The sequence below is a fragment of the Gekko japonicus genome, unplaced genomic scaffold (genome assembly GCF_001447785.1).
Source record: "Gekko japonicus isolate JY-2015 unplaced genomic scaffold, Gekko_japonicus_V1.1 scaffold805, whole genome shotgun sequence".
Lineage (NCBI taxonomy): Eukaryota > Metazoa > Chordata > Lepidosauria > Squamata > Gekkonidae > Gekko > Gekko japonicus.
In genome coordinates this window covers 646,285-663,228 of record NW_015173146.1, presented here as the reverse complement: position 1 = coordinate 663,228, position 16,944 = coordinate 646,285, and the positions used below count along the sequence as shown (strand labels likewise).

General features: G+C 50.0%; 1 protein-coding gene across 1 annotated transcript; it reads right to left on the bottom strand.

The window, feature by feature from the left end:
* Positions 1 to 762: 762 nt before the first annotated feature.
* LOC107119749 (G protein-activated inward rectifier potassium channel 4-like) lies at positions 763 to 16,290 on the bottom strand. The gene is made up of 3 exons (XM_015422331.1): positions 16,099 to 16,290; positions 8,168 to 9,431; positions 763 to 1,136 (listed from the first exon to the last, which is right to left on the bottom strand). The coding sequence occupies exons 1-3, from the start codon at positions 16,288 to 16,290 to the stop codon at positions 763 to 765; spliced, it is 1,830 nt and encodes a 609-aa protein (XP_015277817.1).
* Positions 16,291 to 16,944: the final 654 nt, after the last annotated feature.

Genomic DNA, 16,944 nt, shown 5'->3' with positions numbered 1-16,944 from the left:
AGGGGGTGTCGGGTATATTGGGGGGGGGGGGGGGTCAGGGAGCATCATCCACCCAGAGATCTGTATGGCACTGTAGTAAGACGAGACACTTTCACATTTCGTGCCTGAAGCTGTGATGGCGCAGGGGGCACCGGGGCTCCAGGCACCTACAGTACATGGCATAGAAACAGGGACACCGCCAGAGGACTCGGTGGGCTCCAGAAAGCTGGCGTGGGCCCCCCTATTTGTCTTCCACCAGCTCCTCTCAGAAGCAAGAATTTTCAGATCAGTCCACCAGCTCCCAGGCCTGGTTTACGTTTGGAAAACCAGACAACGGTTTTGGAAGAGGGTGACAGACATGACGAATGCCATCTCCAAGTCCTGTCCTCAGAAACCCAGGTGTTTGTCAGTCATCAGTTTGGGAACGCGCTTCCTGCCTTCTGACGGGGATTCCGTCCTCCGGAGAGAGCTCTGCCACAGCACGAGAGGGGCGGCTGGCTTGGGTTCAGAACGGAACTCGGCAGGAAAGAGGTGACACGTGAAGGATCACCCAGAGCCTTCCGTGGTAGGACAGGAGACTTTCCTAAGTCCCACGTGAGCAAGATAACTCATTGGCCACCTTACCTTCCCGTGCAGCGCCAACAGGGAGCTTAATACGCCTGCTGCCTGAGGAAATAGGATGCTTTAAGAAGACGTGCACCTTTTCGGCCACCTCACACTTATCTGGCTCTTCCTTATCACCGTTGAGTTGGGCAGAAACCTGCCGTGTTTGCCGGAGGTTGCTTAAACATTGGCCTCCTGGTTCTGGAATTCGCTGCTCCTCTCTTCCTCCGTGATGTTGGGGAAGTAGAGTTTGGAGAGGCCCTCCTCGCCGGGGCCGTCCCCGTGCCGGGTTTCATGGTTGAGCTCCGCCGAAAGGCAAGGCTGCACCAGATGGTCCCAGTACAAGCTGAGCGTCGATTGGTCCTGCGTCTCCATTGCCTTCATCTCGTGCATTTCTCGTGCGCTGGCCGCCGGTGTCTGGACTTCAAAGGTCTTCTCAAATCGAGAGTAGTCAACCCGGAAGGCTCCTTTCTCCAGGGACATGCAGGGCTCGAAGCGGTGGCCCCAGAGGATCTCGTCTTCGGTGTACGACGTCCGGGCTTGACACGTCATCCCTGCAAGAAAAGAATGTTAGGGGGGGGCTCACAGAACACTGGACAGACATCATACAGGCTTAAATCCACTAAGAAGAAGAAGAAAACATTGGATTTATACCCCTCCCTTCACTACCCAAGGGAGTCTCAGAGGGGCTTCCAAACTCCTTTCCCCTCCCCTCCCCTCCCCACAACAGACACCCTGGGAGGTAGGTGGGGCTGAGAGAGCTCTTTTGAGGACTGCCCTTGAGAGAACAGCTCTGAGAGAAGAAGAAGAAGAGATTGGATTTATACCCCGCCCTTCACTACCCAAAGGAGTCTCAGAGCGGCTTACAAACTCCTTTCCCTTCCCCTCCCCACAACAGACACCCTGTGAGGTAGGTGGGGCTGAGAGACCTCTTGACAGAAACTGCTCTTTTTCAAGGACAGCTCTTACCAGAACTATGGCTTGCCCAAGGTCATCCAGCCAGGTGCAAGTGGAGGAGTGGGGAATCAAACCCGGCTCTCCCAGATTAGAGTCTGCGCACTTAACCACTACACCAAACTGGCTCTCCAGAATTCTCCTAGCATTCAGTGTTGACTTCAGGAGGCGCTTGGGCGGGTTTTGGAAACACACGCCCCCCTTGTCAACTATTGTGGGCTGTTCACATTTCTTCTTTCACATTTCTCATACTGTGGACATCACCTGCCAAAGTTACACGTCTCGGAGACGTTCGATGGACGACTGAGGTTTATATACTTTTGTGGTATTTAAGCTAGTCCTAATAAAAGAGGCTCTGACCTGGGTGGCCCAGGCTAGTCCTATATCTCATGGGATCTCTGAAGGCAAGCAGGATCAGCCCTGCTTAATACTTGCACGGGAGACCGCCAAGGAAGTCCAGGGTTGCTACACGGGGACAGGCAATGGCCAACCACCTCTAAACATCTCTTGCCTTAAAAACCACTTGAGAGGGCTACCTTAAGTCAGCTGTGACTTAGAATCATAGAGTTGGAAGGGACCTCCAGGGTCATCTAGTCCAACCCCCTGCACAATGCAGGACATTCACAAATACCTCCCCCCACACCCCTGTTCTAGGCCCAGAAGATGGCATAAAACCTCCAGGATCTCCAGCCAAACTGGCCTGGAGAAAAATTGCTTCCTGACCCCAAAGTGGCAACCAGCATTTCCCTGGGCGTGTAAGAAAGGGCCATGAAAACCAAGCACTGAGGCAACCCTTCCTGCCCTCCCTCTCATGGTCTGCCTAAGTTCATAGAATCCGCATTGCTGACAGATGGCCATCTAGCCTCTGTTTGAAAACCTCCAGAGAAGGAGAGCCCACCACCACCTCCCGAGGAAGCCTGTTCCACTGTGGAACCACTCTAACTGTCAGGAAGTTCTTCCTGATGTTTAGCCAGAAGCCCTTTTGATTTAATTCCAACCTGTATGTTCTGGTCCGACCTTCTGGGGCAAGAGAAAACAACTCTACACCATCCTCTATTTGGCAGCCCTTCAAGTACTTGAAGATGGTTATCGTATCCCCTCTCAGTCATCTCCTCTCCAGGCTAAAGATACCCAGCTCCTTTAACCTTTCCTCATAGGGCTCGGTCTCCAGACCCCTCACCTTGACAGCACTTTACGTGCACAATAACAGATGCTGCATGGCTTTTGTGTTTGAAGTTTACTTTGGAGTCACCTTGCTCCCTGCCACCTGATTATACTGACAGTGTTGACTTTCCAAAGAAAGAAAAATAAAGGTTCCCTTGCTCGAAAGCCAGTCGAATCCGACTCTAGGGTTGCGGTGCTCATCTCCGTTTCAAAGCCAAAGAGCCAGCGCTGCCCGAAGACATTTCATGTGGCCGGCATGACTAAACACCAAGGCGCACGGAATGCTGTTCCCTTCCCACCGAAGTGGTACCTATTTATCTGCTTGCAATTTCTTGCTTTCAAACTGCTAGGCTGGCAGGAGCCGGAACTAGAGATGGGAGCTCACTCCGTCATGTGGCACACTCGGGTCTCAAACTGCTGAACTACTGACTTTCCACAGCCTGCAGTTCAGCGTCTTAACCACTTGAGCCACCGCAGATGTCAAATGCACCAGCCTCACCGTGCATTATTCAATCCATGTATTCGTATCCCACCCAGGACAGGAGCCCAAAGTGCTGGTACACGGATAGGTCATCCCATGTTTTCCCTCACAGCAGCCCTGCAAGGTGGACTAGGCCAAGTGTGGGTGCCTGGCCCAAGGTCAGCCTTCCTGATTCAGACACAGGCCCCCAGATGAAGCTCAGCACCCCCTCACCACTACACCACAGATCCTCTTTCAACTTATTGAAACCTCTGATTCACCCTCTGAATAAACTTTCCATAGTCAAAATTCTAGAGGTGCCACGAGGTTCCTCTCTGTGTTTGAACAGAGTTTAAGTGACGTAGGAGACTGTAAAAAAAACAAGCTGCTTTGTTGGTATATCAGCTTTGTGGGATCAAAACAAGGAAGGGCCACATTAGCCATCAAGGACAATAGGAGTCAAGAGGTTTCCCAGGCTTTGCGGTACCCCAGTTAGAAAAATCCTGGCTCCGTGCCTCGGGAATGAATCTCAAAGAGACTGTGTGACGTCCTGCTTACTGGGGAGACTGTTTCTCCTTTAAAACACACTGTATGTACATGAACTTAGTAGATTTCTGCTGCCACCAGGAATTAAAAATTCCAAATCTCTCTATTTTGGTAGAATGACCCAGTGTCTGGGCACTTCAGAGGACTATGTGGCCCTGAGGAAGGACTGCTCTGATTGCTGGGATAAGTTTAAACAAAAAATGATTTATTTATAAAAGAACAAAATAGGCTTCTATTTTTGAACTGTTGTTGAAGAAAGAAAATATAACTGACAAGACTTGGTGTCACACACAGTCTCTCAGACACCAAAACTCAACTCTGACAGGCTTATCTCTCTCATATATATACAGCCACACAGGCTGAACTCTCTTGCTCATATAGCCACACAGGCTTATCTCTCTCTCATATATAGCCATACAGGCTGAACTCTCTCTCATATATAACTGACAAGACTTGGTGTCACACACAGTCTCTCAGACACCAAAACTCAACTCTGACAGGCTTATCTCTCTCTCTCATATATATACAGCCACACAGGCTGAACTCTCTTGCTCATATAGCCACACAGGCTTATCTCTGTCTCATATATAGCCACACAGGCTGAACTCCCTCTCATATATAACCACACAGGCTAAACTCTCTTGCTCACAAGCTAAACTCTCTTGCTCACAAGCTAAATTCTCTCATATAGCCACACAGGCTGAACGCCAACTGCTTCCTCTGTCACACAGACTCTCACAAAAACTCTCCACACTCGTCTCTTCAAGAACACAGAATCCCCTCAGAGACACCCCTCCTCCCACACTCTCAGTCATCAGCCAATCACATAACACTTATCACACTCCTTACATTACTGCAGTCAAATTAAACATTTAAAGAAACACACACACCAAAACAAGAAATCATTACAGACTGCTTCTCAATGGTGTTAAGCCCCCTCTTGAGATTGAGAACTCTCTGCTTCAAGATTCTCTTGCCTTCTTGTAGAACTGCAGGTCCCAGAGTTCAGGGTGGTGAAAACCAGCTAGTGTCCTGGCCCCACTGCTGGACCTCCTGATGGCACCTGTTCTTTTTGGTCACTGTGTGACAGAGTGTTGGACTGGAGGGGCCATTGGACTGATCCAGCATCGGCTTCTCTCATGTTCTTATGTTCTCCTCCCTTGGGATCCTTGTAAAATAAGCCAGTTTGGGATTATAAACAAGAGGTACTCTAAAATTGGATTGACTGAATGTGTCTAATGTCCTTCAAGGAAGTTCTGTCCAATGCAAGAGCTCCTTGCAGAACCAGGAAGAGACCTATCCAGAGCCGTTTGGATTTGTATGTGTCTTTCTTTCAACCTCTTGTCTGCTACTACTTGGGAATACGCCTGATGTGGCACTTGTTCTAGTAAAACGGCAACTGGCTGTCCTCGTAACTTGTGCTCCGAAACCAGTGGCAGCTCTTTGGAAGAGCAGGGTGAAAATCATTTATTTATTTATATATTGAATTTATACCCCACCCTCCCAGCTGAGACCAGCTTTTAAATAAAAGAACTCACAGTACTATGCCCAGTTAACTCTGAGTGGCACAGCATTCTCCGTGACTGGATAAATCAGCAAGGGCCTTTAGAGGTGGAAGATTTCATGATGCCCTACTCGTTTGTTGTGGCGCTCCACCCCCTACCCCCCCTCATCCCAACCACAGAGGCCCAGCAGAGCCCAGCCCCATCTTCAGCCGGGGAACCGGCAAAGACCTGGCACGTGGAACCTGCATTCTAAGGATATGGAAGCTGCTTGTCTGTGGAATATTGTGGACCACCCTGGAAACTGTATCTGTGGTGTAGGCTCTGGACTTCAAAAAAAAAAATGTTTAGCGTCTCTTAAGTTGCCCATACCACTTGCAGTGAATTAATCAAGTTATTCAAGCTGCTCTCCAACCGGATTAACTTTCCCCTCTTCCAACAATTTCAGACTGAAAGAAGGTCTTGATCAAGGACCACCAGATGGCACCAAACCTCCTGGAATTCCAGCTCTTTAGGATTTGGTCTGGTCCCGGAGCATTTGCAATAAATATTCCCATCTTCCTCTTGGGGTTGTGGGTCATTTTTTCCCATGTGAACACACACACAGACACAGAGTACCTGGCTGTCGGCTAGATTTTGCCAGGGAAGGACTTTGTATTATGTTCTCCCATAGCAAATATATTATCTTTCTCTTACACAAGTCCTCTTTAATCTGGTAAAAAGAATAAAAGCCTTCTGGTAGCACTTGAAATGCACGACATCCACAGGAGCCTGATCAGGAGGAAAAGGTGGCAAGTCATCGGCTGCCCTATAAGAACGGGGGCAAGCGGACCCTGGCAGACGTTTGAGACAGTGTAGTGGGAGACCATGCTACTGAGACAGCTGGCCACCAAACCTGGGGGGGAGGGGGTTGTCCCCATCTTGGATGACTAATATAGGTATAAAGGTAAAGGTCCCCTTGCTCGAAAGCCAGTCGAATCCGACTCTAGGGTTGCGGTGCTCATCTCCGTTTCCCAGCCAAAGAGCCAGTGCTGTCCGAAGACGTTTCCGTGGTCATGTGGCCGGCATGACTAAACACCAAGGCGCACGGAACGCTGTTACCTTCCCACCGAAGTGGTACCTATTTATCTACTTGCAATTTCTTGCTTTCGAACTGCTAGGTTGGCAGGAGCTGGAACTAGAGATGGGAGCTCACTCTGTCACGTGGCACACTCGGGTCTCAAACTGCTGAACTACTGACCTTCCACAGCCTGCAGTTCAGCGTCTTAACCACTTGAGCCACCGCAGCTCCATATATAGGTATAGCACCGTATTATTGGAAGGTTTTATTGTGATTTTAAATGTTTTATTTATTATATACTGTATTGTATTTTGCACTCGGCTTCGCCGCATGTGAGCTGCCCTGAGCCTTTGGGAGGGCGGGATATAAATCAAATAAATAAATAAATAAATAAATAAAAGTCTGCACAGACCTGTTGGCTGTACCCAAATCACCAAGACCCACAACCCCCCGAATATATGGTGGCAGCAACTGGATTTGGGCCCCAGAGTTAAAATCTAGTTTCTCTAAGACCATTCATGCGAAAAAGTCACTTCTGAGTGTGATGGGGAGAGGGTGGCAGTGCGGAGGAAAACCCACGTGCTGTAGCTGTTAAAGTTTCTGACTAAGATCTGGGACATCCAGGTTTGAATCCGCAGTGTTCCATGGAAACTCACTGGCTAACCTTGGGCTGATCATCACTCCTTCAGCCTAGCCTTCCTCACAGGGTTCTTATGAGGATAAAATGGAAGAGAGAAGAATCTTGTGGGCCCTCCTGATATTGAGAAATGGCTAGGGAAAGTACGGTACAGTATGTTAATGGGGGAAATATCCATGTGTAGAAAGTTTGGAGCCAGGTTGGTGTAGTGGTTAAGTGCGCGGACTCTAATCTGGGACTGCAGTGTTCCCTCTAAGCTGAGTTAGTGTGAGCTAGCTCACAGTTTCTTAGCCTCCGGCTCACACATTTTCATCTTGGCTCAGGAAGGAGGGCTCCAAAGCAAAGTAATTGATGCAGCAGCGAAATGGCTCGCTCACAACTTTAATGCCAGTAGCTCACAAAGAAGAATTCTTGCGCACAAGACTCCACAGCTTAGAGGGAACATTGTCTGGGAGAACCGGGTTTGATTCCCCACTCCTCCAGCTGCTGAATGACCTTGGGCAACCCGTACGTCTGGCACAGCTGTCCTTGAAAAAGAGCCGTTTCTGTCAAGAGCTCTCTCAGCCCCACCTACCTCACAGGGTGTCTGTTGTGGGAGGGGAAGGGAAAGGAGTTTGTAAGCCAGTCTGAGACTCCTTCAGGTAGTGAAGGGTGGGGTATAAATGGAATCTCTTCTTCTTCTCCCTTGAAGAAGGGCAGGATAAAATCATACTGAATAAATAAGTAGATCTTCTGAACCTTATGCCCAGAGGGATCTCAGTTAACAAGATGTGGTTGATAGCAAATTTATTCACCAGATCCAGAATGCTAGTAGCTGCGGCATGGAGAGAGGAAAAAGCACCAGATATTGAGAAATGGCCAGGGAAAGTATGGTACACTATGTTAAGAGGGTAAATATCCACGTGTAGAAGGTTGTGGGATAGAGACAGATACACAAAAGATAGGTTTGTGCAAGTCTGGTCTCCATTCATTTTTGGAATAGAAATGGACTAAAAGATAAGTCAAAAAAGAGATATTGAACTTATCACTTCTTGGCTTTTTGGCTAAGATCAAGTGTGAAAAAGAGATACTGAACCTTGTTTAGATTGTAAAATCTTATCACTCAGATACTGTATGATAAGTTATGTATTATGTAGTCCCATGTATTGATTAGCATGAAATAAAGAGGTTATACAATAACAGGAAAATGCTACCCAGACTGGTCTTTGAACCCTGACAAAGGGTTGCTCCAGCCCTCCCCCGGCGACGGACAGGGCGCTCACCTGTAGCTTCCACGATGCCTTCCAGAATGACGATGATTTCGAACTGCTCCCTCTTCAGTGCTTCCGCGGACATCTCCCAGAAGGGGCTGAGGTCATTGATGATGTGGCAAATGATCTGTGGCTCCACGAGGAAGAGGCGGTCCTCTCCCGTGTCGTAGCCCAGGTTCAGCTCCGACTGCTCCAGCGGGATGAATTCCCCTTCCTTCGTCTGCCTGGACTTAATCAGCTTGGCTCTGATTTTGGCGTCCACCATGTGACTGTCCCGCAGGTCACCAATGCGGAACATCAGGCAGAGCTTCTCGTCCCGGTGGGAGATGACGCATTTCTTGCTGAATATCAAGGTCTGGGCACGCTTCTTGGGTCTGGAGATCTTCACAAACATGCACCCCACCATGAGGGCGTCGATCATGGAGCCGATGATGGACTGGGCCATGAGCAAGATGACCCCCTCCGTGCAGTTGGCCGTCACGATCCGAGAGCCGTAGCCAATAGTCCGTTGACTCTCCACGGAGAACAGTAAGGCAGAGATGAAGCTATCGATGTTCTCGATGCAAGCCTTCCACTCGGTGTCCCCTATGTGGTTGACGTCGTCCCTTATCCAGGCGTCCACGAAATAGATAATGCCAAAGAGCACCCAGGTGGTGATGTAGCACATGCTGAAGACAAAGAGGAACCAGCGATACTTGAGATCCACAATGGTGGTGAAGATGTCCGACAGGAACCTCTTCTTTTCCTGAATGTTGCCCAAGTTCACCTGGCACTTGCCCACTTTGGTGACGTAGCGCTGCCGCTGCTGCTTGTTGCCCAAACTAAATTGCCGGTCATCATCCATGAGTTTGCAGCGCCGACTCTGCCCTTTGTCCGAGTTGGGTACAGAGACGACACTGCGGGTCGGGGTTTTGCTCCGCGAAGAGCTGATGATGTTCGGTGCGCTGAGAGCGTGCTGTGGATAAAACTGGGTGTTGAAGTCCCGCCAGAGCGTAGATGGCGATGGCTCAGTTTTGGAGGTCCGGTGGTATTTAGGCAACTCGTCCGTATTGATGGAGACGCTGGGGCGGTGTTTGGTTGGCACGACTGTCCCGTAAGTGGTTGGCTCCACTGTGCTTTGTGCCCTCTGGAGAAGGACTGACCGGTTGTTGGGTATGTGTGAGCTGCAGGACACGGAAACGTAGTTGCAGGTCAGGGCACTTTTCTTTGTGGTCGTGGCTTCCATTTGCGGGTGGCTGTCCTCTAGGAGGCCCATAGGAATGGCCACCATTTCAGGCTGCAAGAGAAAACGAACATGTCAGCATGCTTGCAACACCCCTGCCCCTTGTTCCCCATTAAACGGCTGAGTCACCTGCCTGGGGAAAATCATGGTCATTTCTGTTGTTAGAGGTTCCAGTCTTTCTAGCTCAAGGTCAGACTTCCAGAACTGTCGACAAGCCCGTGTCGTCCGTGGAAAATCATGGTCATTTCTGTTAGAGGTTCCAGTCTCTCTAGCTCAAGGTCAGAATCCCAGAACTGTCGACAAGCCCGTGTCGTCCAAGCAGACTGAAATTCCTTGTGAGTGTGATGAGCAGGGACTGCCAATTGCAGAAGTGCCAAACTCATTTTGGGGGCGCAGTGGCTCAGAGGTTAAGACGCTGAGCTGCAGACCAGAAGGTCTGTAGGTCGGCAGTTTGAGACCCGAGTGCCGCATGACGGAGTGAGCTCCCATCTCTGGACCCAGCTCCTGCCAACCTAGCAGTTCGAAAGCAAGAAATTGCAAGTAGATAAATGGGTACCGCTTCGGTGGAAAGGTAACAGCATTCCGTGCGCCTCGGCGTTTAGTCATGCCGGCCACATGACCATGGAGAAGTCTTCAGACTGCGCTGGCTCTTCAGCTTGGAAACAGAGATGAGCACCACCCCTTAGAGCCATATTTGACTGACTTTCGAGCAAGAGAAACCTTTACCCTTTACCAAACTCATTTGTTACAAGGGCCATATCTGACAAAAATGTCACTTTGTCAGGGCAGGCCATGTTTGCCATAAAATGTAATGCTAGGTATGGGAGATATAAGCTTGGTGCTTGGGGGGGTGGGCAGCAGTGGGAGGGCTTCTAGTGTCCCGGCCCCACTGCTGGACCTCCTGATGGCCCCTGGTATTTTTGGCCACTGTGTGACACAGAGTGTTGGACTGGATGGGCCTTTGGCCTGATCCAACATTGACGTCTCTTATGTTCTTATGTAAAGGACTGTAGATGGTGGTGGAGGAGGAGGAGATTGGATTTATACCCCGCCCTTCACTACCCAAAGGTGTCTCAGAGCGGCTTACAAACTCCTTTCCCTTCCCCTCCCCACAACGGACACCCCGTGAGGTAGGTGGGGCTGAGAGAGCTCTGACAGAAACTGCTCTTAAGAGAACAGCTGTGAGAGAACTTGTGACTGAAGAAGAGATTGGATTTATACCCCGCCCTTCACTCCCCAAAGGAGTCTCAGAGCAGCTTGCAAACTCCTTCCCTTCCCCTCCCCACAACAGACACCCTGTGAGGTATGTGGGGCTGAGAGAGCTCTTGACAGAAACTGCTCTTTTTCAAGGACAACTCTTGTCAGAACTACGGCTTGCCCAAGGTCATCCAGCCAGGTGCAAGTGGAGGAGTGGGGAATCAAACCCGGTTCTCCCAGATTAGAGTCCATGCACTTAACCACTACATCAAACTGGCTCTCCAAGTTGGTGTATTCTCACTGCAAGACTCCATGGGCTGGGGGGGGGGTGCAAAGGAAAACCCACATGGGCAGACTGGAGAGCCAGTGGTGCAGCGCTGGGCAGACGCTCCCACACTGCTTGACTGCTGCAGAGGAGGCTGTTCTGCCCCGCTGAAGCTGCAATTGGAGCCACCACTCCCCTCCTCAAGCAGTCTTCCACTCCCTCCCTTGCACCAGTTGCTTGCAGGCCACATAAGAGCCCAGGACGGGCCGGTTCTGGCCCACGGGCCTTATGTTTGACACACCTGGCCAATTGGTTGCCCTTGGCCTGGATCTTGCTGCTGAAGAAGCTTTATCCAGACCATGGTGGCCCCACCAAATTTTAATCAGGGTAAATGAAGAAGGAGTGGTCTTGGCTCTTTGTCTCACTGCCAGTCTGTCCCCTGAGAGGATCTTTCAAGGAACTACTTCGGTGCTTCACCACCAAACATGGCAGTCGGTCGGTGACCTCATGTAACTTAAGTGCTTGGGTCTCGTGCCCGCAAGCCCCTCCCAGGCAGGCAGTGCCAGCTCTGTTGAAGATCCTGACCATCTGCAAGGCGACTGGCTGAGCCTGGCCTCAGGCTACAATCAAGAGGGCCGCTCAAGAATACTGAATCTCGCCATCTCAGATGTACACAGCAGTTCTCATTTTAGGAGGATACAGTCTTGAGATGCTAGATTCGAATCCAGTAGCACCTTAGTCTTGAGCAATGCTCCCTCTAAGCTATGGAGTCTTGTGAGCAAAGATTCTACTTTGTGAGCTACTGGCATTAAGTTGCGAGCGAACGATTTGGCTCCTGCATAGATTAGTTTGCTCTGGAGCCATCCTTCCTGAGCGAAGACAAAAATGTCTGAGCCAGGGACTAAAAAACTGTGAGCTAGCTCACACTAACTCAGCTTAGATGGGACACTGGTCTTGAGACAGAAACAAAGAAACAATGCTGGAAGGAACCTCAAGGGTCATCTAGTCCCACCTCCTGCACAATGCAGGAAATTCATAAATACCCCCCCACTCCCTCAGTGATCCCTTCTCTTTGCCCAGAAGATGACAAAAGACCTCCAGGATCTCTGGCCAATCTGGCCTGAGGAAAATTGCTTCCAGACCCCAACGTGACAATCAGCCTTTCCCTGGGCGTGTAAGAAAGGGCTACAAGTACTAGGCACAGAGGCAACCCGTCCTGCCCTCCCTCTCATCATGGCTGTCAGATGGCCATCTAGCTTCTGTTTGAAAACCTCCAAAGAAGGAGAGCCCACCACCTCCCAAGGAAGCCTGTTCCACTGTGCAACCACTCTGTCAGGAAGTACTTCCTCATGTTTAGCTGAAAACTCTTCTGATTTAATTTCAATCTGTTGGTTCTGGTCCCACCTTCTGGGGCAACGGAAAACAACTCTTATCCATCCTCTGTTTGGAACCCCTTGAAATACCTGAAGATGGCTATCTTATCACCTCTCAGTTGTTTCCTCTCCAGGCTAAACAGACCCAGCTCCTTCAACCTTTCCTCATAGGACTTGGTCTCCAGACCTCTCACCATGTTTGTTGCCTTCCTTTGGACACATTCCAGCTTGTCAACATCCCTCCTAAATTGTGGTGCTCAAAAACACTGTGCCAGGTGAGGTCTAACCAGAGCAGAGTAAATTGATACCATCTTGACACTGTATTTCTGGTAAATCTATCGCATCACACTGCTGACTCATGTTCAGTGTATGGTCTACTAAGACCCCTAGATCCTTTTTGCACGCACTACGGCCAAGACAAATCTCCCCCGTCCTATAATTATGCATTTGATTTTCCCCACCTAAATGCCAGAGTTTACATTTTATCCCTGTTAAAATTCATTTTGTTACTTTTAGCCCGGTTTCCCAGTCTGTCAAGATCATCCTGTATCCTGATTCTGCCTTCCACTGTATTTGCTACCCCTCCCAACTTAGTGTCTTCTGCAAATTTAAGGAGCATCTCCCCAGTTCCTTCATCCAAGTAAGTGGAGATGACAGCCTCCAATCTGGGGTTGTCATGATCCATAAATTAGCAGGTTGAATGGGAGAGGAGGCCAGTTCTCCCTTGGGGTGCTCTTCGTATTACTTGGAAGGTGCTGATCTAATACAGGTACCAATTAGGGGCAAATAGTGGCTTCACGGACCACTTTTGGATGGGTGGGCTTGACTTTCCTTCTCTTTGTGTGACGGTCTCACTCTAAATTGGGTCCCCTAAATTGGGTCTTCGATCGGGGAGCCTCTGGGTGTGCCATTTGTAGGATCCTAAGCATCTGTTTGATCCCTTGGAGAAATGGTTTATAGGGTTGGGGGAATGGAAGGGCTCACCTTGCCCCCAGACTCTTTCCTGGAGGAATGCTTTCAGGGGGAGGGTGATTATTTTCAGAGGAAAACATAACACGCTCTGGCTGAATGAGCCTGTTCTTTTCACCCCATGCTGACAGCAGGTAGCCGAGATAAGCAGCTAGAGAGGTGGGGGAGAGGGTCTCTGGAATACTGATTTATCAGTCAAGAGGAAGGCTTCCAGTTAAGCAGGTTATCGATCCAGGTATGCTCCGAAACAGGCCAGTTAGATACAAGACCAACGTTTAGAACTCTCTGGTCTGTACTTTTGAAAATCACCCCAGCTGTAATCCTGAAAAGCCATGTAAAGAATAATTCTCTCTCCTTTTTCAAGAAAGCAGAAAGATTTCTGTAGGCATACTATCTGTTGTCAAGGCCAGGGCTCCAGGGATTTTGCAGTCTGGTGGGCCGGCGGGTATGGGGAGTGTCGAATTAGCTTCTTGAATTGGCATGACATGTATGCAATGCAATAGAATCATAGAGTTGGACGGGATCTCCAGGGTCATCTAGTCCAACCCCCAGGGTTGTTCTGAGGAAAACATTTTTCCATGGTAACTCGCTCTAAGCTGAGTTAGTGTGAGCTAGCTCACAGTTTTTTTAGCCTCCGGCTCACACATTTTTGTCTTAGCTCAGGAAGGATGGCTCCGGAGCAGACTAATTTATGCAGCAGTCAAATTGCTCACTCACAACTCTCATGCCAGGAGCTCACAAAGTGGAATTTTTGCTCACAAGACTTCACAGCTTAGAGGGAGCATTGGTCAGGAGGACTACCTGTGAGGTAAATACCATTCAGGTGGGAGAGGGGAGGCAGGATCAGACAATTACCAGGACCTCGTCTTAGCCAGAATGAAGCCAGAGCATTTGGCAGCATAATTGGGGTTTCAGAGGCAGAAAGGAGGCACGGTTGGAACGCAGGCTTCCACCATCTGTACCTGGTCAAGGCCAGGGCTCCAGGGATTTTGCAGTCTGGTGGGCCGGCGGGTATGGGGAGTGTCGAATTAGCTTCTTGAATTGGCATGACATGTATGCAATGCAATAGAATCATAGAGTTGGACGGGACCTCCAGGGTCATCTAGTCCAACCCCCAGGGTTGTTCTGAGGAAAACATTTTTCCATGGTCAGGAGCAGTGTTCCCTCTAAGCTGAGTTAGTGTGAGCTTGCTCACAGTTCTTTTAGTCTCCGGCTCGCACATTTGTGCCTTCGCTCAGGAAGGATGGCCCTAAGGCAGACTAATTTATGCAGCAGCCAAATCGTTCACTCACAACTTTCATGCCAGGAGCTCACAAAGTGGAATTTTTGCTCAGAAGACTGCACAGCTTCGAGGGAGCATTGGTCAGGAGGACTACCTGTGAGGTAAATACCATTCAGGTGGGAGAGGGGAGGCAGGATCAAACAATTACCAGGACCTCGTCTTAGCCAGAATGAAGCCAGAGCATTTGGCAGCATAATTGGGGTTTCAGAGGCAGAAAGGAGGCACGGTTGGAACGCAGGCTTCCACCATCTGTACCTCAGAGGAGTGTTTAATCCAGTGCATTTATTTGATGCATAGTGCCATTGCATTTAAGGAACATCAACATAAGGAAGAAGTTAATCAAAGAGTGATTAACACATGGAATTCACTGCCACAGGAAGTGGTGGCGGCTACAAGCATGGACAGCTTCAAAAGGGAATTAGATAAGCATATGGAGCAGAGGTCCATCAGTGGCTATTAGCCACAAGGTATAGATAGGGACTCTGTTCAAGTGATGCTCTGTTTCTTGGTGCTGGGGGGGGTCAACAGTGGGAGGGCTTCTAATGTCCTGGCCCCACTGGGTGGACCTTCTGATGGCACCTGGTATTTCTGGCCACTGTGTGACACAGAGTGTTGGACAGGATGGGCCTTTGGCCTGATCCAACATTGGCGTCTCTTATGTTCTTATGATAAAGGTGTGGACTTGACATATAAGCTTATCTGCTGTCTGGGGCAGAAAGTTGGCCCGTTAGAACGTCTCTTGTTGAAATCCGGCATCAAGTCGCAGCCAAGCTATGGCAACTCGACAGGGTTTTCAAGGCAAGAGATGAACAGAGGTGGTCCGCCATGGCCTTCCTCTGCATTAGCGTTGCCAGCTCCGAGCTGGGAAATGCCGGGAGTTTGGGGGAGGCGGAGCCACAGGAGGGCAGGGTTTGAGGAGGGGAGGGTATGGCATGATGCCCCATTGAAGTCCACCTTCCAAAGCGGCCATTTTCTCCAGGTGAACGAAAAACCAGTTGTAGTCCCAGGAGATCTCCAGCCACGACCTGGAGGTTGGCAACCCTGCTCTGTGTGGCAACCCTGTACGTTCTTGGTGATCGTGGAAGTCAAGGCAACCTGCCCATAGCATAAGTGCCGTGGTTTCTCTTGCAGACGGGGACAGTTTTGCTCAGGGCTATTTTTGGGCAGGAACGCACAGGAACGGAGTTCCGGCTGCCTCCTGAGTTGGCCACGCCCAGCAGGAACTCATTAGCATAATAGGCCACACCCAACAACAGAAACTCATTAGGATTGGCTACATTAGGGGTGTGTGGCCTAACATGCAAAGAAGTTCCTGCTACAAAAAAAGCCCTGGGTTTTGACAACAAACAGAGTAAACAGAATAAGAAGCAAAAGGTGAGTGTGGTAACATGGGGGTGTGGTCTAATATGCTAATGGGCTGTGGTGTCTGGGGTGTGGCTTAATAGGCTAATGCGTTTCTGCTGTTGTGTGTGGCCTATTATGCTAATGAGTTCCTGCTGGGCTTTTTCTACAAAAACCTTGGTTTTTCTCCACTACAGCAAACAGGTGAGACCGCTGTTCTCCCATCCCCCACCCCCAAACGTTTGGGGGGGCCCCGCCAGGAGGCAAATAGGCCCAGTGGCCCAATGCACCCACCTTCTGGGGAAAGGTCCCATATCTGCTGGTGTCTGTGGGGGGACGAGGGAGATAAGCCAACATGTGCTTGGCCGTGGGAGTCTTTGCCGGGGGGATGGAGTTTCTGCGGCTCCGCGAGTCTTCACACGTCAGCCACCAGTCGCCAGCGTTGTTGTGGGCGCAGTTCCCGTCATCCGGCGGTGAGTCCTCCATGTCGCCGCTGGAGGCGGGCAGTGCCGTGGCTGCAGCAGGCCAAAGCGAGGCCTAGCTCCAGGCTTTACACTGTCTTCGGTGGGGGGACCTTCCGCAGGAGACAACAAGAGAGCGTGGGATTATTTTGTTGGCGTGAGCGTCTCGGCATGCCTGGACATTGGGAGGGCGCTACATCACTCTAAGTGTACATAAGTTTTATCTCCTTGAGTGGGATGCCTCTCTTTGTCTTAACCTGGGAGCTGCCCTTTGACCCCTCCCCTCCTCTCTCTATCTCGCTTTGTCCTCTCACACCCTCTACATGGCCTTCCATGGAGAAGCAGGTCTCTGCAGGTTTCTCCTGTAGATACAGTGCTCTCTTACTCCCACACACATGATGCCAGATGAAAAGTACGCTGACGGAGAGTGATTTCAGCTTAGCGTACTTTATTAGATCAGGAACAAGACAACTTTAGCCGGCTCGCAGGCCGGCTTATATTCTCTGTGAAACCGCCACCCATAACACACACCCACTTCCACCAGTGTTCCCTCTAAGCTGAGTTAGTGTGAGCTAGCTCACAGGTTTTTAGCCTCTGGCTCACACATTTTTGTCTTAGCTCAGGAAGAATGGCTCCAGAGCAGGCTAATTTGTGCAGCAGCCGAATCCCTTGCTCACAA